This window comes from Chanodichthys erythropterus, chromosome 22, assembly GCF_024489055.1.
Source record: "Chanodichthys erythropterus isolate Z2021 chromosome 22, ASM2448905v1, whole genome shotgun sequence".
NCBI classification, from domain to species: domain Eukaryota; kingdom Metazoa; phylum Chordata; class Actinopteri; order Cypriniformes; family Xenocyprididae; genus Chanodichthys; species Chanodichthys erythropterus.
The window spans coordinates 16381799-16407838 of record NC_090242.1 but is presented as its reverse complement, the minus strand read 5'-3'; the positions used below and the strand labels follow the sequence as shown (position 1 = coordinate 16407838).

The following is a 26040-nucleotide window of genomic DNA, read 5'->3' as shown; positions in this document are numbered from 1 at the left end:
GCTTTATAACCACTTCAAATTCATCGATTGTGTTTTTAAATACACTGTGGAGTAAATAAATATCCGCCTCTGCAGAATGCTGTGTCCGGTGGCTCTTGGTGATGAAATCATCAGCTCGCGCCCCGATGAGGCTGATCATCAGTCGGCTAAATCAAACTCAGCGAAATGAGGGGCTAAATCAAGATGGGATGGAGATTATTAGGAGCTGGACGCAGTCAGTTCGACAGGATATATGTCCAGAAATATCAAGAGGGACTAACGAGATCAAAAGCAGTGCTGGGAAATACATTAATGGGGAAGTTTGCTAGTTAGCCGTCGTTAGCTTGACAGGTAGACAATCTGCTTGTTATAAATAAAGAAACTGTCAGACGCTTTTATCCAAAGTAATTCACTTGACTCAATTTGTTTCTGACGGTTATTAAATGCGACCATTTAGGCAGGTATGGTAAATCAACTAATGTTAACGAACTGCATAGGACAAGATAAAAAAAAAGTGATTAAAGGTTGACAGGCCTCTAGAGTCAGGCAGTTGTTACTGTACTTGAGGGGTTAGATACATTTTAAAAGAGCAGATCGTCAAGAAAATACCTCTTAAAATGGGGGTAAACTGGACCAGAGGAGAAACACACAGTTGTGGTGGGTTTGTCATGGCTCTGGCTGCTGTGATCTTCTCCTGCCTTTTGATTGGAGTCACTGGTCAAGATGGACAGGCCATGACAGCAGAGGAAAAGTCCAAAATCAGGTGAGTTTAACTGCTTGTACTGGTGTGACGTGATTTTACATGGTTATTTTGATGATTGATAATAGGTCATATGATAAAAATGTTGATTGTACTATTGGTATGTGTACATTTAAGATTGTATTTTTTATATTTGTCTGATTCAAACCCATTAGGCAAACATTGTTATTGCTGTATACTCAAATTATGAATGCCTAAAGATGATGACACACTGTAATGCTTTATGTAATGGTAAACATTACCTGTACTTTAATTCCATGTAATTTTGGTTTTGTCTGACACTAATGATGTTAGTACACCAATTACTCTTTCTTGCTCTTGTACATCCATACGTGACCTCATTGTTTCAGTGGTTTTCTGTTTGAACTGGAAGAAGATTGCTTCAGACACAAAGCACTGAGATGTTGACAAAATGGTTACTTCAGCTTAACTGATTCTTGACTCTTGAGGGTTTGGCTTCTCAGTGTAATGATTCAGTTGTCATGCTAAGTCATGTTTTAAACCGCTGAGATGTGGACTGTCTCTATCATACTTTTTTTCACAGAGACAGGGTGTGGACAGTCAGTAGAGGACATTTGATATGTTTATTGGGTTCCATATATTTCATATTGGGATAATATAATATAATATAATATAATATAATATAATATAATATAATATAATATAATATAATATATACAGTACAGTCCAAAAGTTTGGAACCACTAAGATTTTTAATGTTTTTAAAAGAAGTTTCATCTGCTCACCAAGGCTACATTTATTTAATTTAAAATACTGTAAAAACAGTAATATTGTGAAATATTATTACAATTTAAAATAACTGTTTTCTATTTGAATATATTTCACAAAGTAATTTATTCCTGTGATGCAAAGCTGCATTTCAGCATCGTTACTCCAGTCTTCAGTGTCACATGATCGTTCAGAAATCATTCTAATATGCTGATTTGCTGCTCAAGAAACATTTAATGTGTACAATTGTACAAAATATTTGTGTACAATATTTTTTTCAGGATTATTTGATGAATAGAAAGTTCAAAAGAACAGTGTTTATCTGAAATCTAATCTTTTGTAACATTATAAATGTCTTTACTGCCACTTTTGATTGATTTTAATGCATCCTTGCTGAATAAAAGTATTCATTTCTTTCATTTCTTTTCAAAAAAAATAAAAATAAAAATTCTTACTGACCCCAAACTTTTGAACGGTAGTGTATAATGCTACAGAAGCTTTGTATTTCAGATAAATGCTGTTCTTTTGAACTTTCTATTCATCAAGGAATCCTGAAAAAAAAGTACACAACTGTTTTCAACATTGAAAATAATCATAAATGTTTCTTGAGCAGCAAATCAGCATATTAGAATGATTTCTGAAGGATCATGTGACACTGAAGACTGGAGTAATGATGCTGAAAATTCAGCTTTGCATCACAGGAATAAATTACTTTGTCAAATATATTTAAATAGTACACAGTTATTTTAAATTGTAATAATATTTCACAATATTACTGTTTTTTACTGTATTTTTAATTAAATAAATGTAGCCTTGGTAAGCAGACGAAACTTCTTTTAAAAACATTAAAAATCTTAGTGGTTCCAAACTTTTATATATTCCATAGATAAATACATATATTTACATTTTATGTTTTTGAAATCTTTTTGAAAGAAGTCTCTTTTGCTCTCCAAGGCTGCATTTATTTGCTAAAAATACAGTAGAAACAGCAATATTGTAAAATACTATTAACATTTAAAAGAACTGTTTTCATGCTGAAAATATTAAAAAAATGTAATTTATTCCTGTGATGGCATGGCTGAATTTTCTTTTAACAATTACTTCAGTCTTAAGTGTCACATGATCTTTCAGAAATCATTTTATTATGCTGATTTGCTACTCAAGAAATTTTTTTTATTATCAATGTTGAAAACAGTTGCTGCTTAATATTTTTGCGAAAACCATGATATTGTCTTTTTTTGAGAATTATTTGATGAGCAGATGGTTTAGAAATCTTTTCTCAACAATATAAATGTCTTTACTGTCACTTTTGATCAGTTTAATGCATCCTTTCTGAATACTTTTTTTTAATCCTTACTGACCACAAACTATTTACCTATATATGCATCAATTTCTATCTATATATGTACACACATCACATATAACAGCAGTGATATAATTTTTTCTTTTTTTTTTCTAATGTAGATGTGGAAGATATATCTTAAAAGGCAAATTTTGGTGACTTTAGCAACAGTTAACGTAGCAGTTGAATTGAGTTTCTATAGCTTTTTTTCCCACTGTGATATAAAAGAGGGCAGCTGCTCACTCAATTTTCTTTGTTTGTTTGTTTTAGGGAACAAATTCTAGAGATGTTTGATCACGCCTATAACAGTTACATGGTGAGTAAATACCCAGATCCCACTGTCTATAATTCAGAATTAGTTTAGATTTTTTCTTTTGTATTTATTGGACCTAAATAATTGGTATTAGAAGTAATTGTTGTTAAATAATTCTTGATTGCAGTAGGGTTGTCAAAAGCACTTCGGTACTAGGGATGTTCAATGATTAATTTTGATTAATCGTTAGCAAAAGTCTGTGTTTACGTAATATATGTGTGTGGTCTGTGTATAATAGTTATGTATATATAAATACACACACATACATGTATAAATTTAAGAAATATATGCATGTTTAAATACATATATATAATAATTATAGTACATGCAAATATAAATATTTTATATATAAATCTAACATTTTTCTTAAATATATACATGTATGTGTCTGTATTTATATATACATAACTATTATAAACAAAACACAAAAATATTTTACGTAAACGCAGACTTTTATTTTGCAAACGATTAATCACGATTAATCGTTGCACATCCCTATTCGGTACCAAGTCAGTACTGAAATTTAAAAAAATGTGACGATACCAGCATTTTCCCCTAGCATTTTGAGCGCTGTTGAGTTGGATTCTCAAACACCTCTGATTGGCCATTGTGTTCACGCACTCAACAGATATGTGTGATTGCCTAGATGGTTCTTCTGATAGACGCCTGCGTCATTGATGTCTATTTACAACAAGTTTTTGAAGCTTTGATCATTGTAGCCAATCACAGACATATCTGTTGAGTGCGTGAACAATGGCCAAACAGCGATGAAAATGCTTAGGGTAAATGGTGGTATCATCACCTTTTTCTTTTTTTCTTTTTTTATTTCAATACAGACTACCGAAGTTGGTACTTTTGACAGCCCTAAACTGTGTACCTGTGCCTCTATTCCAGTTGTTTGTCATGAAAATGAATGCATCTGTTATTGGTTAAGATGTTAAGATCTGTTATTTCATATGAAATATACTATGTGTAATTCTTTCTTCCATTCTGTGTCAGGACTACGCCTACCCAGCAGATGAGTTGATGCCCCTCAGCTGTAGAGGGAGGGTGAGAGGGCTGGAACCCAATCGAGGGGACATTGATGACTCTCTGGGAAAGTGAGTCAAGCTCATCTATTTTAGTCAATACTATATTTAGTTACATAAATTGATATAAACATTTTTGGGACATCTGAAATGTCTTGGATCAGTTTTCAATAAAGAGTTCTATGTTTATTCCTTGGGACATTAACAGAAACGGAAGTTACAATAGTTTTTGAAACATATTCTCGAAAAAGAAAAAATGTAGGGTGGGACTCGAATTTGTTAATTGTAAAGGAAACCAGAATGGCAGAAAGTAGCTTCCTGTTTTTTTTCTTTATTTTACAAAAGCTTAATGTTTAGTTTTTATTGTGAATGTACACAAAGAGCATAATTGATGTCTATTTACAACATGTTTTTGAAGTGTTGATTACCGTAGCCAATCACAGACATATCTGAAGAGCATGTGAACACAATTGCCAATCAGAGGTGTTTACGAATCCGCTCAACAGCGCTCAAAGTGTCACATTTTTAAAATGTCAGTACCGACTTGGTACACTACCTAGCATTGGGGATTTGTTGCTTTTTCCTGTTGCATTGAACTCGTACTGAACCGTGACCCCAAAACCAAGGTACATACCGACCCATGATTTCTGAGTACCGTTACACCCCTAATGTGCACAGATAAGTCATTTATGCTTAATAGTATAATAATCCATAAAAAAACAAGAGTTGTCCATTTTGATTTTTGATTTCATGCGGACTTTAATAACAACCTTTTTTTTCTCTCTTTACAGGTTCTCTCTAACATTAATAGATAGTTTAGATACCCTTGTGGTGAGTTAAATCTTATCAAATTTGATGGATGTAAAAAAAAATTAACGTAATGCTGTTTATTAATGGTTGCTTCTAAACTGTTGTTTCGTGTGTTTTGTGCAGTTGTTAAACAAACTGGATGAGTTTGAGGAGGCTGTGAGGAAGACCGTGAGAGATGTCAGACTGGACAATGACATAGTTGTCTCTGTCTTTGAAACCAATATCCGTGTGCTGGGGTATGGATCATGATGGTTCTCTAGCTTTGGATATGTTCATCTTTTTTTCCTCATTTATAACACTTTGTGTATTTTCAAATAATTTAAAAGTTAATCAGGAATATATAAATAATATAAGGTTTTCAGGCTATATTCTCATAGACTTCCCATCTTGAAGTGAATTATTGACGAATCCTCTCCCTGTTCTTCCAGTGGCTTGTTGGGTGCACATGTGATGGCAGATGTTCTTAAGCAGCGTGGAGAGAGGATGCAGTGGTACAGAGATGAACTGCTACACATGGCCAAAGAACTGGGTTACCGCCTCCTGCCTGCCTTTAACACCACCAGTGGCCTTCCTTATCCTCGGGTAACTCCACCACCGTTGACTGATGTTGAAATAATTCCAGCTCTCTTTCTGTTGGCAGCAGTGACTTATTTAATTTTTGACAGGAATGAAAACGAGGCTGTGAGGAATAGAATACAGTGCGTTCAATGGATTGTTGTGTTTAACAAACTGTACTTGTTTTAAGACTGTATGTCTCTCCCTCACAGCCTTGTTTTCAACCGTGTTAAATTCAATACGGCATCTAACCTGACTAAGGTCTATGAAGTAGAAAAGCAAAAATGTTTTTCAAATCGGTGCTACATCTAGTGAAATATATATAATATATATATATATATATAATATATAATATATAATATAATATATATATATATATATATATATATATATATATATATATATATATATATATATATATATATATATATATATATATATATATATATATATATATAGCTATGGAAAAAATTAAGATTTCTGAACTTGGAGTGGTCTCTTAATTTTTTCCATAGCTATATATATATGCAATTGTACTTTTGGTGTACTAAACTGGTATACTTAAATTGGAACAACTAATTTTGTACTTAATGCACTTTAATTGTGCAGAAATAGTGCTGAGGTTCAACTAAAGATATACTTAAGTATATTTGAGTGTGCTAAAGTGTAACTATTGCAAGTATACTTTAGATACACTTTAAATATCTTGCATTTAAAGATTGATATTATACAAAGATCATACAGTCCTTAAAAATAGTGATATTAACTCTTTTATTAAGGTATAATATTAAGAAATGTGCATTGTGTAATAAAGAAATACTACAAATAAAGTTTCATTATAATTTTATACTATATATCGATAAGTCTGTCAATAAATATTTAAAGGATTTAAAGTATACTTAGTACGAAATTAATGCATTTTAAAAATATTTTTATCAAAGGTTTTTTTTTTTACTAGGGACATGACTAAAGAAAAAGGGCTATGGTGTTTCCTTTTGCCAAAAACTTCAATAACCATAATGCACCTTTAATATTGGCGCCACCCCTCTTTTGATTGAACCGTCCAATGCAAAAATGCAGAAGTATGATTTGGGGACAATATGTTTAACCACTATGCAAAATTAAAAAAAAAGAAAAATTTGTTTAATTTTGGAATGGAAGTCACCTATTTGCCTTTAACTCCTGAATAAAGTTTGTTGATATTGATATGCAAAAGCTACATGAGAATGATTTGTTTTATAACCTGACCTGAAATTTTTTTTAAACGTTTTTGTTGCATTTTAATTTTTTTCATCAGGTAAACTTGCGCTATGGAGTCGTCAATCCCCTTTCTCGTACAGGCACTGAGTCAGACACTTGCACTGCTTGCGCTGGGACCATGATTTTGGAGTTTGCAGCTCTCAGCCGACTGTCTGGGGACACAATATTTGAGGTAAACATCCAACAGTTTTTTTTAACCAATAACAGATCAAGACCCAGACAGTGAGAAGTGTGTCTAAGAAGTTGTTCAACCTGCATCTATGAAGGAACACGCTAGGAAAGCTATGGACGTCCTCTGGGAAAAGAGGCAAAGAGGAAGTGACCTTGTCGGCACCGTGATCAACATCCACAATGGAGACTGGGTTCGCAGGGGTAAGGTTGTCACTTCATTCACACAGTAAAACCCCCTACACGGCCACTTGAACACATCTAATCCTACCTCTCTTATAGAGACGATTTTCACATCTGTACCTTCTCTGCTTCTCATGACAGATAGCGGCGTTGGCGCTGGAATTGACTCTTATTATGAATACTTGATGAAAGCTTATATTCTTCTCGGGGACAAGGTGTACCTTGAGAGATTCAACACAGTAAGGACTCTTTATTCTTCAGAAATAATCAAACCTCTATTAGTCAAACAGAGCTTGTTTTATTACATCCATTATCTGCACATGTGACTTTGTCTTTGTTTATTGTGACAGCACTACAGTGCCATTATGAAGTACATCAGCCAGCCTCCTCTGCTGCTCAATGTGCACATGCACAACCCCACCGTAAATGTGCGCAGCTGGATGGATTCCTTGCTCGCATTCTTCCCTGGACTACAGGTTCACTGTTTCATCCTTTTTATTTCATGTTCCCTGAGAAAATAGAGATATTGTTGAATTTACAGGATCAGTCTGTAATATATATGCTTAGTAAATGTTCTCAACACAAAGCCATTGGCTGACATTTAGACTTGGGTTACAACTCACTGCAAAGGGAAAAGCACAAAAAACTAATTTTAAAGTGAAAATTTGAATCATATATCAAAATATCTTTCAGGTTCTGAGAGGAGATTTGAAACCTGCCATAGAGACACATGAGATGCTGTACCAAGTGACTAAACAGCACAATTTTCTCCCTGAGGTAATTAATAATTGACTGCATTACAAGTCACTTAAACCTAAACATCCTTAATCTACAGACATCACAGCCTAATATTATTGTATTTTACAATACTAATCCTACATATGTCTTTACATATGTTTAACAGGCCTTTACCACCGAGTTCAGAGTTCACTGGGGGCAGCACCCGCTGAGACCGGAGTTTGCTGAGAGCACATATTTCCTTTACAAAGTAAGTATACCAGCTGATAGTTGAGTACAACAGTTGAATAAGAGTGCATACTAGCAACCAACAGTGCAGATTTATTCGTGGTCAGTGTGAACAGAGCTTAAGGACTGTCTTGTCAAACTAGTTATTTTGTCTACCTTCAGGTTTTTTACAATACATAACATTTTCCACCTCATTCCTAGGCCACAGGTGATCCGTACTACTTGAAAGTGGGCCAGTCTATAGTGGAGAAGCTGAATGCTCACGCTCGGGTCCCCTGCGGTTTCGCTGCCGTACAGGATGTGAGGACAGGAACGCATGAGGACAGGTGGGAGCCCTATTAGTCGTCTTTATCTAGATTAATTTTTAAAGGGTAAATCAGTAGTGATACAGCTGTAGTACAATTTTTTGTATGTTTGTTTTTTTCCAGGATGGATTCCTTCTTCCTGGCTGAGATGTTTAAGTATCTCTACCTGCTCTTCTCAGAAAAGAGTCAGTTGCCCATAGACATTGATGACTATATTTTCACTACTGAGGCTCATTTGCTCCCAGTGTCTCTATCAACGTCCCAGCCCTCCTGCCATACTAACAACACGGTAAGAGCTCAACTTTTTTCACGAACGACACTGCAAATTGATGTTCTGTCTAGATCATCATTTGGGGGTCAGTCATAGGAACAAGAGTTTTTATGGATCCGAAAAATCCCATAAGGACTCTTGTTGTTTCATAGGGTCTGTTAACACCTGGTCACTTCATGCGTTTTCACCAATCATGAGTAAATGCCCTCTGAAATGCTTTCAAGACAGGTTTAAATCCGACTGCTCTAACCACTTCAGGACATGGTCTGAGATGCATTCCAAAGGAAACTAGACAAGTGTAAATTCAATTCAATTCCCATTATCAGGAAGGCTAATCCAATGTATAGGAGCCAAATGTGAAAATGCTCTCCCTCCTTCAGTAGACTTCAGCCTGAGACACACTGCACGATTTTTGGTTGTCCCAGATGAAAGATTGCCATCATGAAACAATCGTGGCGATTCCTGTGATCGTGGCTCTCAATCGGTGGTCCTATGTTGTACAGTGAGAGAGGTTCAAAGACGGCCGTTTACCTGGTCTTGAGACCAAAGATGGCCAACGTCATTTTCTGACAGCGTTTCTGACAATGTGTTTGCTGCTACAACCTGACACGAAATCAATGTGACATGGCGCTAAAACTTAAAACTGCTTACCTCAAGCTCTTTTCCCTTGCTCTTTCGCCGCTTCCCCTTTTTTCAGCGCACACAAAAACTGCAACTGCCAAAATGTGATTCAGCATGATCCTTTTTGTTTTATTCTTCTATAGAAACTTGCATTGTAGCCTACGAGTCAATAGGTGTTATCATCGTACAGTCTACATGCATGTCGCACCCAAGTTTAATAGATCCATGTCGCACAGCGTGATTTGTAATGATCTTATAGGATTGCTAAAATCTTGCAGTGTATCCCAGGCTTTAGATATCCTAGGTACAACCAGAAGCCCAGAGTTTTGTGAGTTTCCGTGGCTTAGCAATGTTTCTGAGGTGGAAGAAGGCTGTTTTTGTAACATGTGATTTTCAAAAGACAAGTTACTTGCATTCGAAACCTCAGATGCCTAATGTTTGGGAATGCAATCTTGTGAGACAGGTCTGAGGTAATTAAACAAAATTATTTTGATGACAGACTTTGGCTCAGGCATTGCAGAATGACTAAAACAACATTTGAGATGGTGACAGGTAGGGCTGGGCGATATATCGCATGTGATTGTCACGCGCATTTCGTCAGTAAATCCGGTTCCCTGATTACCGCTAAATCGCCATCACTTGCTTTCAAATGCAGCGGCATTTAATAGACAGAGCCGTAGATCACTGACAAGCTGCACAATATCGCGTTCATATCACCGATGAATCACCTTCGATAATGAACGCGATATTGCGTGGCTTGTCAGTGAACTACGGCTCTGTCTATTAAATGCCGCTCCATTTGAAAGCAGGTGATGGCGATTTAGCGGTAATCAGGGAACCAGATTTACTGACGAAATGCGCGTGACAATCGAATGCAATATATCGCCCAGCCCTAGTGACAGGTGTGCAATGAGATTTGCCAAGTATGCAATCACATAAGTTTTTTTTTTTGTGGCACATCAAGGAATTTATTTGGTAAATGTGTTTCCATCGTAGTTAGTAACTAATATGTCACAACATTATTGTGTATTTTTCAGGAACCTCAAGCTCATGAAGATGATTTGTTTTCATACTCGTGCCCCAGTGCTCAAACCCTGTTCCCTAACAACCCCACCTTCGCCAAGACTATCAGAGACGGCTATAAATACCTCACCGGTGTGGGAAGAGCCCAGCAGGCCTCATCTGTCAGGTGAGTCATATGCTACAGGTTTACATGGACAAGAAAATGAGCATAACTCCTCTTTTTCTTCATCACAGGGGAATTGAACTGCCTCTTCATGACACTGGCCTGGAGCCAGTCGAGTTTCTGAAAAGCATGGGCATCTCTCTTACGCCTCTCACTGAGCTGATCTCCGCAAGCCAAGGCTCAGCATCTCAGGTGAATCTGCAAGAGTTATTCGTTTCAGTAGACCAATCAGTTATTTATATACCATTGTAGTATTTATTAATGTTTTGAATTAGCTTTTATTTTTATATTTTCAGTTTTCATTTTTTTGTTGACAGAATTCTTTTTTTACATAGTTCTATTTAGCTTTAGTTTTTGTTTTAGTAATTTTAGTATACTGTAAAAAGAAAAAAAAAATCAAAGTGAAATTTTGACTGTTTTACAAGAAAATACTTTTCAGTCTTTCTACCTCAAAATTTCACATTAAATTCAATGAGTTACTTTTTGTTTCTTTGTAATTATTTGTGAAATTTACTAGCTATAAGTGGGAATAATTTGTTTTAGTGTATTAATAAAATATAGCAGCAGATCAGCATATTAGAATGATTTCTGAAGGATCATGTGACACTGAAGAAGTAATGATGCTGAAAATTCAGCTTTGATCACAGGAATAAATTACTTTATAAAATATATCAATACAGAAAACAGTTATTTTTAAATTGTAATAATATTTCACAATTTTACTGTAATTATATATATATATATATATATAATTTCAGTTATTTGCCATGGCAACATTTCCAATTTTGTTTGTAATTTAATATTTATATATTTTTTTATTTTATTTCAGCATTATCTCAATTAAGTAAAATGATTTTTAATAGTTTTAGTTAACAATAACAACACTGTGACCAACTGTTGGACAATCTATGATTTCCATAGGACTCTCAGAAGGGTGTGTTCAAGTTGAAGCTTGTTGCTGAGGTGAGCCAAACCCCTGAGCATGAGGAAGTGGTGCCACTGATTGTGCAGCTCATTTCCCCTCCATTTTTGGGTCGAACAGTCCTTACGGCTGGTCCTGCAAAGTTTGGAATGGATCTTACCAAACAAGAGCATGGGGTAAGCTTCGTATGGAAACGTCTTGACCTCATGTCATTCATTTAACACAATTATTCATTGTCGGCTCTCTGACTTCTCAAAGGTAAAAGGTAGTATTGTGAAGAGTGTTCCTTACATGGCGTGTGGTCCCATTGAGAATGCAGTAGAGCTGCAGGGACACATAGCACTGGCATTTAGAGGAGACTGCATGTTTGCTGCTAAAGCTCGGCGCCTGCAGGAAGCAGGAGCCATTGGAGTCATCTTCATTGGTGAGATCTAGTGTAATATTACTTGCCGCACATGATTTCTCTGCACTGTCTCAGAATGTGGACCCTTAGGTTTTGAATGTTCTCACAGATCACAGAGAGGGGAGCAGCAGTGCTGAGACGCCACTGTTCCAGATGGTTGGAGATGGAGAACCTACAGATGACATCACGGTTCCCCTGGTGTTCCTCTTCAGCAAAGAGGGAGCTACACTCACTGCTGCTCTGCAAGAACATCACAACGTGGATGTCCTCCTGCTCCCCAAAGAGAAACAACTGGGAAAAGGTATTTGATCTTTTTTTTTTTTGGTTGACTTCTAAAATAGTGCAGGCAGTCATTGGTGGCACTTATTAGCAACTAGGGTTGTCACGATACCATAAAAATGTCTTACGATACTATACCAGCTGAAGTATCACGATACCAAGTAGTATCGCGATACCATGCAGTATACAAAATGAACCAAACTTTCATAAAAACATGAAAACAGACCAGATTTTTCTCTGAATACTTCATTAATGAGAATGAATAACAGGCTTTTATTACCAATCAAATGAATCATTGTAAATAAAATCTTAGCACTGCACAGAAGCTGTATGAACTGACATTATGATGTAGCATTTATGCATTTACACTTCAATTACAATTGCATAAATAATGTTATGATATTAATGTTTCAAATATAAAAATCTGAATATAGAAATAAAAATGATAGACCTACTTTTAGATGGTAAAAAATGATAGAATAGGCCTACTTTTAGATGGGAGACTAAAGTCGCCAGTAGGTGGCAGCAAGTGTTAATGATTAAGTCAATGAATCATTCAACCGATTCGTTCAAAACGGCTGATTCATTCAAGAACGAAGCAAATGACTGTCTTAATGAATGGATTAGTGAGTCAGTGACTCGCCCAATTTGTTCAATAACAGATTCATTTAGAAACGAAACAAAACAGCGCTGTTGCTCGTGTCACGAACTATCAGGAGCATTTTTGCCAGCCTATCTTGATATCTAACCCTGACTGGAGAGCAGTATGTATATTAAAACATATAATACATTTATAATTATAAAATCACGATTGATATGACTGATAAGAACCGAGTGCAAACCCGCTATAACTTATTGATGAATGGAATTGCATTTGTCTGAATCGTGTTCGCAAAGATGTTTCTAGAAACAAACTATTTAATCTTTTCCAGAAGTGGTCAAATGAGCATTGGAAAAACTGAATAAAACTGAAAAAAGAATTCAGTCTTATATAAAGATTTTATGATGTTAATTAAGTGAATTTCAGACCCTTTCTCCAGATAAAATGCACTGCGAACAACAACGTACAAGCGCAACTTTATCTCATTGCAAAATTAACTGAAGCATCAGGAAACAATAAGGCGCTAATTCTACAGAGCATTTACTACACAGGGCACAGCAGACAGTCAACGGCAGTCTCTTGTAATGTTTTTGCAGGCATGCATGTTCAATTGAAGTGTACCTGCCACACATACAACATTCCTTACGGTACTGACGATACTACCGTTTAAAAAATACAATGGCATCGCCAGTATTTTGAAGCTTTAGTATCGCGATACTACCGTAGTACCGGTACACCGTGCAACCCTATTAGCAACAAAGAGATGGTGAGTGATAAATTTGTTAGCTTGATTTTTATTTATTTATTTGAATTTAGATTTTAAAAACAGAAATATTGTAAAATAATATTATAATTTAAAATAACTTTATTTTAATATATATATTAAAATGCGATTTATTCCTGTGATGGCAAAGCTGAATTTTCAGCATCATTACTCCAGTCTTCATAGTCACATGATTCTTCAGAAATCATTCTAATATGCTGATTTGCAATTATCAGTTATTATGGGGGCTCAATTATTAAAGGGTTAGTTCACCCAAAAATGAAAATTCTGTCATTTATTACTCACCCTCATGCCGTTCCACACCCGTAAGACCTTCATTCATCTTCAGAACACAAATTAAGATATTTTAGTGCTGGATTAGGCTCCGTTTAGCGTCGTCTTCCACTTGAACGAACAAAATTCCAAAAAGTCATACAAAATTATGTCAAAAAATGCTGTCTCTGCTAGTTATGTCTTAAGGAAACAAACATTTGAGAAAGCATGTGTATTAATATGTTGGATCTGTGCATTTGGTCTTAAAGTGAAAGTGTAAGTGTCCTATAATCTTGCTGCCTTCTGTGGTTTTAATCTTAAACAAATAACAAAGGACAAAATAATTTTTTGTATGTTTGTTTTGTTTTGTTTTTGTAAAATTTCTGTATCTGAAAATTTTTATTTATATTCATCCATTATTTTCATTAACCATTTGCTATATAATTTCTAGTTTCAAGTCCAATTTCAAGTTTCTTTGAATTCTTTTTTTTTTTTTTTATTTCCTTGTAGAAAAACCTGAGAAGTTAAATATTAAGTTCCGTCTTGCTAAGGAAGGAGAGCTTGCTGAGGGTGAGACCGAAAGCACTACCATCCAGCTGGTGCTAGAGCAAAGCGAGAGCACCACAGAGAGGGACACTGAGGCTGCGTCATTGATTGGAGACAACCAGAAGACTTGCACCTTTACACAGAAAGACCCTGAGAACAGCCCCTGACAGCGGGATCATCCGTGACCATGGTCCCCTCCGCAGAACGCAGGGCTGTTGCTCCGTCACTGACCTCAGATCAGAAAATGCAGGCTGTGCTATGGTGTTTCTGCTAAGCCTGAACTGTACCATCTGATCTCCTCATGGGGGAAAATAATTCCCCCCCCCCCCCCCCCCCCATTAAGATGGTCTTATCTTGCATAGTTGGAACTATATTGATCTTCACAGAGCGAGATGGTGTGACATGCAAATCTCACTGATATGGTGGTAGTTGGTGTAGATTCTTCTCAGTTGTCTACATTTGAAAAGCAATCACTTTTGGAATTAAAGAGGTGTACAAGATGGTCTCTCACACCAATTGATGTGGATCAGATTTGATTTGAATGATTTTCTTTGTCTTTTTCTTTCACAGCAGATCACAGGTTCTCAGTCCTGTGTGTTTTTAATTCATCCTCAAAATTGAAGTGGCTTCAGGACATCTATAACACAGGGCTCCTATGACCAAACCCCCAAAAAACAGTGTTGTAGTTATTGCAGAAGATGTTTAAATGAGGGAGATTGAACCAGTATGACATAGTTTACCATGTGTTCAATACAGAAACATCAGGGAAATCAACAAACTATGACTTGAACATGTTTGCATGTGTGTATGTGAAAGGCATATACAGTGCCTTTATCATTATGTCACAGATAGTGTGCATTTCCTCATGTGCCAATACTTAATCTGTGTATTTGTATGTGTGTGTGCATATTTGCTGCCGACGCATTTGTCCTGCCTACATGCAAGACTGGTCAAGGAAGATTTTTGAGAGAGCTGGCCTTTCCTCTACCGCAAAATATGCGTCATAACGCCTCTGTCATAAAGGCCCAGGACACAGATTATATAGTGATAATTACATGTTTTTGTGCAAGGAGAAAGAAATGATTATTAGTCTTATATGTGTCCTTAATTTTGCAATTTCTGAAAACCCCCACTGTCCCACGTGCAGCTTCACCATCACATTGGAGATGTTGCTTATACTAGATTTATTGCTTTCTACATTTCACTTTGTCTTAGAATATTTGAAATGAATCATAATTAGGGTAGCTTTTGCATTGAGTGTTCATTGCAATGCAAGTTTGTCTCACACAGCCATACTGTAGCTCAGACTCCATAGTTAATTAAACTCTTAACGTTTAATACTCTTATTTTAATACAGTCTGTCACTTTATAGCATGTGGAGAACGGTTCAGCCCTAAACCTTTCTATTTCATGTCTTAATTACAACGGCTGTTTTCAAAAGGATGTCAACCTGTGTACCTCTTGTTTCACAAAGGGCTTATGACTGATTTACTTTATTGTGTGGGCATAATACAGATCAGATGGGAATATATTTATTTCTTAAGATATTTTATATACAATACTTGAGATGAAGATGCTTGTTATTGAGGGCCAAAGTGATGAATATATTCTGTTGCCGTGACAGGACGAGATTTTTATAGTGTCTTTTTAATAGCTGTTTTTGTACTGACTGATGAAATGTTAGTACTTGCCATTAAAATCAAGTTATGACCCTACTGTGTGTCGTTTTTGCTGTAATATCATTTTTAATGATTTAATTTTATTTTATAATACTTTTGTGTACAATATTATATTTCTTTCCTCTGGGTTTTCGAATAGATTTGTTTTCACTGAGGTATCCTGTTCGATTACTGTGGCGTCATACAGAACTCATTGAATATTCTGAACATTTTATCTAATGTTCAAATTAAGGCTTAAGCTTTGCATATCTTTTTGAGTGAATTAGCGTTAAAACGTCGAAGAATTATGAGTCTTGCAAACCAGTCCGTCAGGTAAAGTAGTATAGTCTACATTTCTACTCAATACACCTTCAGTACAAACTCTATATCAATGTTTTTTGAAATCTTACTTTCAGAGGAATGATTTGCAAGGGAGTTTCGGGTACGTTTTTTCTTTTTATTCCTGTTTTAAGGAGCAAATGTTAAATTTTAAACTCTTTTATTATTATTTTATTGATTTAGCTTACAAAAGGCCTAATTCGGAGAAAAAAGATCGCAAGGAAACGGTAAGAAAATGTTTGCTTATTTAACAAGACTCAAATCTCTGTCAGATTAGCCTAGCCATAGGTAAAGCTGTACGGGGCTAATTAATTGTCTAAGGATGGCTTTTATTCTGTTATGCTAAAAGTTGGACTTATTTACTAAAATCGGAGATAAAATTTATATCGTTGTTAAGACTAAAACATAGTAACCATTGTGCTTTAGCAGTTGGCACTACTAAAAATGATCAACAGAGGGCGCGCTGTAGCAAAGCCTCACGCTTCCCCTGCGCACTCTACTGGGCCTTTTGTTCAAAGTGTGGATCCATCCAGAGGTGAGTGTTCCACATTTCTCCTTTCATATATCTCAGCACTAACACATTCAATTTTAACCTCACACTGTTAGATAGCGTATCATGTTCATGGAAACTGTGCCTCCCTTATACAATTTAGAGTTGCACTTGGTGCAATCAGGCAATTTATTTATTTTTCGATTGAATCTCTTTGGATTGCAGTGGCTCTTCCTCTTTTTGGCAGATTCCCACCATCCAGAATGCTAACATCTTTCCCAAGCAATACTGAGGTATCTACTTCTCAAAACACTTTCAGGTCCTACTTTAGGTGTAAAACAGTGAGAATTACAATCTTTCATTCCTGTTAGTCTTGTGTTGAAGCACTTATTTTGGTTCTGGCATCATGCTTTTGCAGTTGACACTACCAAAACGAACCAGAGGAAGCCCTGTAGAAAAGCCTCAGGCCTCCCTTGCACTCCCGACCTGGCCTTCTCTACCAAGACTGAAAACATCCAGAGGCAAGCGCCACATAAACTATATTGCAAAAAAGTATTGGGACACCCCTCCAAATCATTTGAATTAGGTGTTCCAATCACTTCCATAGCACAGGTGTATAAAATCAAGCACCCAGGCATGCAGACTGCTTCTACAAACATTTGTGAAAGAATGGGTCGCTCTCAGGAGCTCAGTGAATACAAGAATGGTACCATGATAAGTTGCCACCTGTGCAATAATCCATTCGTGAAATTTTCTCACTACTAAATATTCCATGGTCAACTGTTAGTGGTATCATAATAAAGTGAAAGCAATTGGAACAACATCAACTCCACATAAATCACAGAGCGGGGTCAGCTCATGCTGAGGCACACAGTGCGCGGAAGTCACCAACTTTCTGCAAAGTCAATAGCTACAGACCGACTACAGACTTTGTGTGACCTTCAGACTAGTTCAGGAACAGTGTGTAGAGAGCTTCAGAGAACGGGTTTCCATGGCCAATGCAAAGCGTCGGATGCAGTGGTGTAAAGCACACCGCCACTGGACTCTAGAGCAGTGGAGACGTGTTCTCTGAAGTGACGAATCACGCTTCTCTGTCTGGCAATCCGATGGATGAGTCTGGGTTTGGCAGTTGCCAGGAGGACGGTACTTGCCTGACTGCATTGTGCCAAGTGTAAAGTTTGGTGGAGGGGGATTATGGTGTTGGGTTGTTTTTCAGGGGTTGGGCTTAGCCCCTTAGTTCCAATGAAAGGAACTCTTAATGCTTCAGCATACCAAGACATTTTGGACAATTTCATGCTCCCAACTTTGTGGGAACAGTTTGGAGATGGCCCCTTCCTGTTCCAACATGACTGCACACCAATGCACAAAGCAAAGTTCATAAAGACATGGATGAGCGAGTTTGGTGTGGAGGAACTTAACTGGCCTCCACAAAGTCCTGACCTCTAGAACACCTTTGGGATGAATTAGAGCGGAGACTGTGAGCCAGGCCTTCTCGCCAACATCACTGCCTGACCTCACAAATGCGCTTCTAGAAGAATGGTCAAAAATTCCCATAATCAAGAAAGTTTTTATTGACCAACATTTCGGCACAAAGCCTTTGTCAAGGCATATACCTTGACAAAGGCTTTGTGCCGAAACGTTGGTCAATGAAAACTTTTTGTAAGTGAGTGTGCAGTCAAATCTCATATAAATTCAAAAATTCCCATAAACACACTCCTAAACCTTGTAGAAAGCCTTTCCAGAAAAGTTGAGGCTGTAATAGCTGCAAAGGGTGGGCCAACTCCATATTGAACCCTATGGATTATGAATGGGATGTCATTAAAGTTCATGTGCATGTAAAGGCAGGCGTCTCAAAACTTTTGGCAATATAGTGTATGTTCTCTCAGCACTATAACGTACGGTTTGAACCTCACTCTGTTAGATGTCATAGCATAGTTATCATTGCCTCCTTAGTAATTCATGTCTGTACTGTCTTGAATCTCTTGGCTTGCAGCAGCTCTTCCTCTTCTGGATAAATTCCCGCTATCCAGACCGTGTACCTGTAACCCAAGCAATCTGAACAGGACCCTCAAAACTGAGGTATTCACTTCTGAAAACACACAAAAAAGTCTCACTATCAGTGTTACATTTGATTTCTCCTGTGTCTTTAAGGTTTGTATCTCTGATGTTTATTATCTTTGTCAGTACTCAGGTAACGACATTGAGCTGTTTGTCTGCAACAGCCCTGGATACCCCAGAATGGGAGCCAGAAACTAATGCATCCACCTTCTGTTTTGATTATTACTATGTGCAGATGAAAATATTTAAGTATTAAAACCAAAAAAAAAAAAAAATGGTTTTGCCTAACTTTATACCTATTTCCCGGGGGGGGGGGGGGGGGGGGGGGAGAGAGGATATATATATATATATATATATATATATATATATATATATATATATTTTTTTTTTTCTCTTTAAAATGTGTTTGTATTCACCTTCATATAGAGTTTCTCAAGAGGCAACACATGAGAAAGAAAATGATTGCTCCCTGACAATTTGCATGTATGGACTTTGGCCACCAGGTGCCACAAGCATGACATCTGAATTTCCATGTCACCTTAACAGTTGATTTTCAATAAAGAAAAAATATTTTATAATGTTAGAGAGTCTAGTACACCAACAGACAGTGATTCTATCTTTTTTCTTTTGCAATTTTGTCATTATTCGCACACAATCTGCCTACATGCTTTTTTCTTGTATTTCTAGATTCAGTTTTATTGAAACAGTTTGACAAACCATTTTTCCCATCTCCTGTTGATGTATAGATGATTTCTTTTTTTCACCGGTATTTCACATTTAAGGGCTTCCATAAAAATGTACTGTGTAAAACAAAAAATAAATGATATGCAAAAGAAAAAATATATATATAAATCTGTATGTGCACACAAATATTGTATGCAAGTTATTATTGTTATTATGAATTGTTAATAAACCGCATTTATAGCCAGAGGTGTAAAGTACTTGAGTAAATGTAATTAGTTACTGTATTTAAGTATCTTTTTGGCTACTTTGTAGTTGTACTGAGTAGCAAAGATACTTTTTACTCTCTACTTGACTACATTTTTGAGCAAGTACATGTACTTTTTAATCCACTGCATTTGGGATGTGTAATGCAATTACAAAGTACATTTTTCATGACAGCTAACTTTTTCTGCAGCAGTTTGTTTCTGATATATAGAAGCAATATCGCCGTCTAAGGGCATTGAAGGTACTATATCTTTTGCCTTTACTCACCCAAAACTTGTCAACAAGGCTACTTTACGTGAATGTGAGTGCATTAGCAGGTAGTCGCTGATTTTTTATTTATTAGATGAGGAAATGACTGCAGCTGGTGATGAGGCTCAAACCAGCACATACAGTCTTTGACTATTTAATTTTACTTAACATTGTTTTATTTATCCGCTATATTGACAAGACTGTTTTGAAGGATATTGGTTTACTTGTGACCTTTCTGTGCACCTGAGCTCAGCTGAGCCTTGAGAGTTTGTAGACGTTTAAAAGGTTGTTGTGTCGACCTTGATTTATTGCAACATTGAGGTGTTCAGTTTTATTTTGATTTTAGAAAATAAACTTGATTTCTCATCTTACAAATCAATTGTTTCTTCTTTTTACTGGCACGTCTCTCAGGACTAGAGCATCTTTGAGCCTACATTCAGCATGAGTAAAATACTTAAGTACTGTTAAAATCAGATACTTTAAGACTTTTACTCAAGTCGTATTGGAATTGGTTACTTGTAACTTGTAATGGAGTCATTTTCAATGTAAGGTATCAGTACTTTTACTCAAGTATGGTTTTCAGTTACTCTTTACACCTCTGTTTATAGCTACTGGTGTACTAGTACTGTTTCTTTTTAAAATACCAGAAATATACAGTAATAATACAAAACACTACAAGAGCACATGAATCATTTTTAACTTGTACTCAATCTAAATATTAAGATTTCAAAATGGCAGCAAGAAATTTGAACTCTTTGAGTCAGAAAAACACTATCCAAGCAGCCGGGGCTTGACTTGTTGTCATATGAGGAAGTTGTAACAAGGGTTAAAGGTTTAGTTCACCAAAAAAATGAAAATTCTGTCATTTATTACTTACCCTCATAATGTTCCACACCCGTAAGACCTTCGTTAATCTTCAGAACACAAGATATTTTAGTTGATATCCGATGGCTCAGTGAGGCCTTCATATGGAGCAATGACACTTCTTCTCTCAAGATCCATAAAGGTACTAAAAACATATTTAAATCAGTTCATGTGAGTACAGTGATTCAATATTAATATTATAAAGCGACAAGAATATTTTTGGTACACCAAAAAAACAAAACGATTTATTTAGTGATGGCCGATTTCAAAACACTGATTAAGGAACACTGTAAAAAAAATCCCAGTAAAATTTACGGTAAAAAAACGGCAGCTGTGGTTGCCAGAAGTTTACTGTAAAAAATACAGTAGCAACTTAAAAAAAAAATCTGTTAAATTTATGGTAAAATAACATATTGCATTAACTGATATAATGTTAATTTACCAACCTAATGAAGTACTAATATCTGTTTTGTACTTTTATAATACAATGACAGTCACCAAACACAGTACTGATAAGAGTCATTTAATGAATCAAAATTCATCACAAGCAGATTTCCCACAAGCTGAGAAGGACAACACTAATATATAGAAGGTGCACACAGTGTCATTCACACACACACTAAACACCATCATGGTAACATGCATGACATTTTAAAAATGCAATAAACATTAATTTAACAACATTAGATGTAACATAAAACCCTAAAGTACATAACTGATTAGAAAAAACTGAGAAAAACTAAGAAGAAACAGAGTTATTTCCACAAAAATTTATCAAATGTGAAGTGTCACGCAGGGAATTGTGGGAATGTCAATTAACGTTTTTTCACTGGAAATTTTACAATGAATTGTTATTATTGGAATTGTAAAGAATTGGAATTATTTTTCACTTCCAAAAACTGTGAATTTAACTGTATTTTACCGTTAAATTACATTAAATGTACCGTTCTATTACAGTTATTCAACATTTATAGTACGGAAACTTTCTGTAAACCAATTGACAGTTTTTCACCGCAGCATTTTTACAGTCTTTTACTGTTAAAATCACGGTCATTTTTTACAGTGAAGCTTCGGATCATAAATGAATCAGTGTATCGAATCATGATTCAGATCGCGTGTCAAACTGCCAACGGCTGAAATCACGTGACTTTGGCGCTCCGAACAGCAGATTCATAACGCTCCGAAGCTTCATGAAGCAGTGTTTTGAAATCGGCCATTACTAAATAAGTACTAAATTTTTTTGGCGCACCAAAAATATTATCGTGGCTAATATTGAACCACTGTACTCACATGAACTGATTTAAATATGTTTTTAGTACCTTTATGGATCTTGAGAAGTGTCATTGCTCCCTATGGAGGCCTCACGGAGCCATCGGATTTCAACAAAAATATCTTAATTTGTGTTCTGAAGATTAACGAAGGTCTTACGGGTGTGGAACGGTATAAGTAATAAATAATTTTTGGGTGAACTAACCCTTTAAGGCTGAAGGTCTCAAAAAGCAGTAGTTTTGTGTGATTAAAACAGAACTTACTTCAAAACTATTTACATTTTACTAAAAAGTACTCTAAGGATGTTAATGTCAAGTTCCCACTGTGACAACTTATAATGTGATAACATTTTTATACTGAAAACCTCTTTTATGTTGTTATTAACATCGTGTTCCCTCACCTGAGAGAAGAAGCACCGACGTCAGCGTCATTGCGTCACGAGCTCATTCATCCTCCCGCTGCTGCATGTAGCTGTTCTAATCTCTCCTGTAGCGTGTTTATAAGCGGAGGTCCTCCCTCTCCTCCTCCTCCCTCCTGCCGCAATCTCTCTCCTCTATCTTTAGCTCTGTACCACACGGGCAGCGGCTTAACGCTCTTCTTGAGTTGACGCTTTCATCCTTATTCGGGCCGGTTTGTATCTCTCAATCGTCCATCCGACCCACACAGATGATGACACCCCGGAGCTTTTATCTACTGTCCTGGACTTGAGAAGCGCAGTGAAGGATGTTGTTTTCCCCAAGTCGGAGCGCACGGCAAGCCCGGGCCTCTCTCCTACCCGGGGTCTTGATCTGCGTAATCCTCGCCGCCGTCGGTGCGAGTATGCCGGGTAAGTGTCTGTCTGTCTGGTGGTAGCACTCAGCTTTTGTGAGCTCTTATTTAATATAGGATATATATATTTAATACTTAATATGTCATTCATGGTAAATGATGTGAAAACACTATTTAAAGTGGTTAAAATATAACTTTAATTTAATGTTAGACAATATCCTTGATTTCCAAAGCTGATTGTGAATTTCAATATTTTTATACTTGTGAATTGCTTTAGTTTAGGCATGTGGGTTCTTCTTTATTACACCTATGAAGTTGTAGATATACCAGTTAGAATAAACAGGAGTCAGGCAGTCTATATAAACCCTAATCCGGTTAAACAAGTGGAGAAACACAAACATGAAGGAGGAAAGGAAAATATAATGGAATTTCCTTGTTGTGTTTTTCCCAGTTATTTGGATCCTGTCCTATTAAAGTGTTATTAAAAACTGTTTTAAGATCAAGGACCCCCTTGGTGGATAGAGAGATTAGTTGATATTGCATAAAAATTAATGTGTTAATGTATAGTTCTTATTTCCATGCTTTTACCATGATGTTTACATTGCAAAGCCAACATATTCATTTTTGATGTACAGAGTCATCTATTTGTACATTACATTTGAATTTTACTTAATTAAATTTTATGTGGGAGAGACATTAACTTTTAGCTGAACTAAGTGGAAGTTAACTTAATATTGCATTTTTTTAAAGCATATTTTAATTTTTTTTTTCTTCGCTAAAATTTGTTTTAAATCATGCAATAATTGTCAAACCCGGTACCATAAGCAGATGCTGTTGTCGTACATTTTTTATTTAACTTTTTTCACGTAATAGATTTTATGTATGCATTTATGTAGTAAATGCCTTCATTCAAAGTGCTCTTATTCAGAATCTGGTGTCCTATTTGCACTTTATTGGAAATCTGTTTGAAGGAAATCCGTATATTTTCACTCGGTTTGTTCTGTGCTCATCAAGCCAGTGTCTGATTGATTCGTCAAATGTTCATTGCAATAGTCTGGAATGTGGGATGTGAGTGCAGTAATTATGGAGAACATGAGGAGAGATTATCAAGTTTCTTTTTCAGACCTCTGTGGGAATCACAACATCTGGACATTGGCACAACTCTCTCTCACAATCTCTTTCCGACTGACACACATCTGCAAGCGCTGAGCACCCTTTACTTGTATAGTTTTATCCAGCAACTGAATATCAAATACAAATTATTAAAATAATTCTTTATATTTATATATGCACTAATTTTACCCTACCTATCATGTTGCTCTAAAGGTTTCCACTTTTCCGTAACATGCCCACAGGCTAACCAATGGAGATTTTGCGTCCCTCTTTTCCTCTTATTCTCTCTCTTATCTCATCTCCTAGTGCTGTTAATGTGTGTTTATGCATGTTTTCCATTGTAGATTGTTTGTTGTTCTCTAGCGTGTGACTTCTGAAAAGAGCTGCCACGTTTAGTGTGAACCCCCCCCCCCAGGCTGTTGATTATCTGATCGCCACAGAACAGCATGTTATATTTCACAGAGAAAGACAGATCTGTGGTTAGAGCCGCTAGCCATTTCACAGATGGTGACCAGAGCATGTGTAGATAATCATGCCTGTTTCGTGCAGGTGAATAAAGCAAGGTCTGTTTGTTTGAGGAGCACTTTTATGAATATCATTAGCCAATCTCAGTGGTATAGTGGACTTCTGAAACTAGTAGTAGTTGAAAGTACTCCTAAAAAGTCCTCCTTTTATATTTTTAGTTTTTATTTTAATTTGTTTAAAGGTGCCCTAGAATTGAAAATTGAATTTACCTCAGCATAGTTAAATAATTAGAGTTCAGTACATGGAAATGACATACAGTGAGTCTAAAACATCATTATTTCCTCCTTCTTATGTAAATTTGATTTGTGCAAAAGACCTCTGAAGAACAGGCGAATCTCAACATAACACTGACTGTTACGTAACAGTCGGGATCATTAATATGTACGCCCCCAATATTTGCATATGCCAGCCCATGTTCAAGGCATTAGACAAGCCAGTATTAACATTTGGAGCTGCACAGCTAAATCAACAGAAATTATGCAGGTAAGCAAGCAAGGACAACAGCGAAAAATGGCAGATGGAGCAATAATAACTGACATGATCCATGATATCATGATATTTTTAGTGATATTTGTAAATTGTCTTTCTAAATGTTTCGTTAGCATGTTGCTAATGTGCTGTTAAATGTGGTTAAAGTTACCATCGTTTCTTACTGTATTCACGGAGACAAGAGCCGTCGCTATTTTCATTATGAAACACTTGCAGTCTGTATAATTCATAAACACAACTTCATTCTTTATAAATCTCTCCAACAGTGTGTAATGTTAGCTTTAGCCCGTTAGCCACAGCATAGGCTAGTATCAAACTCATTCAGAATCAAATGTAAACGTCCAAATAAATACCAATGGGCTGCATGATGAACACTTTGTAAAGATCAATTTTGAGGGTTATATTAGCTGTGTGAACTTTGTTCATGCAACGTATTATAGAGTTGTGAGCTTGGGGGCAGGGAGCGCGAGCATTTAAAGGGGACGCGCGCTGAATCGGCGCATTTATAATTATGGCCCAAAATAGGCAGTTAAAAAACTAAATAAAAAAAAAATCTATGGGGTATTTTGAGCTGAAACTTCACAGACACATTCAGGGGACACCTTAGACTTATATTACATCTTGTGAAAAAGCGTTCTATGGCACCTTTAATCTTTAGTAATTCTGTTATGTGCTTTTCTCATTTTAACATATTTCTCTTTAGCTTTATTTTTATTTCAGTTGTAGTTTTAGTAATTTAAAGGGATAGTTCACCCAAAAATGAAAATTGTCCACGATTTACTCACCCTCTATCCATCCTAGGTGTATATGTCTATCTTCTTTCAGATTAACACAATCTGAGATATATTCAGAAATATCCTATATTATAATGGTAGTGAATGGGGGGTGAGATTCTGAAGCCCAAAAGAATGCATCCATCCATCATAAAAAAAAATAATCCACATGGCTCCAGGGGGATAATAAAGCGCCTTCTGAAGAGAAGCGATGGGTAGTTATAAGAAAAATAT

General features: G+C 36.1%; 2 protein-coding genes and 1 long non-coding RNA gene across 3 annotated transcripts in view; 2 read left to right on the top strand and 1 right to left on the bottom strand.

Annotated features, from left to right (window-relative positions):
* Positions 1-89: 89 nt before the first annotated feature.
* On the top strand, positions 90-16123 carry si:ch211-282j22.3 (ER degradation-enhancing alpha-mannosidase-like protein 3). Its single transcript, XM_067377018.1, has 20 exons — positions 90-742; positions 3081-3126; positions 4123-4223; positions 4943-4982; positions 5085-5197; positions 5390-5543; positions 6814-6948; positions 7043-7148; positions 7269-7366; positions 7478-7603; positions 7821-7904; positions 8032-8115; positions 8295-8419; positions 8522-8687; positions 10328-10479; positions 10548-10668; positions 11398-11574; positions 11657-11822; positions 11911-12102; positions 14228-16123. Exons 1-20 carry the CDS (start codon positions 597-599, stop codon positions 14428-14430), a joined length of 2535 nt encoding a protein of 844 aa, XP_067233119.1. The 5' UTR covers positions 90-596; the 3' UTR covers positions 14431-16123.
* On the bottom strand, positions 7544-22649 carry LOC137013326 (uncharacterized). Its single transcript, XR_010893697.1, has 3 exons — positions 22539-22649; positions 20883-21014; positions 7544-7636 (listed from the first exon to the last, which is right to left on the bottom strand). It is a non-coding gene; the product is annotated as an uncharacterized lncRNA (long non-coding RNA).
* Positions 22650-22676: 27 nt separating this feature from the next.
* Positions 22677-26040, top strand: part of npdc1a (neural proliferation, differentiation and control, 1a) — a 28385-nt gene continuing 25021 nt past the window's right edge. Inside the window, exon 1 of the mRNA XM_067377019.1 lies at positions 22677-22964. Within this exon, the coding sequence (XP_067233120.1) occupies positions 22862-22964 (103 nt within the window). The 5' untranslated portion in view covers positions 22677-22861. The remainder of the gene's footprint in view (positions 22965-26040) is intronic.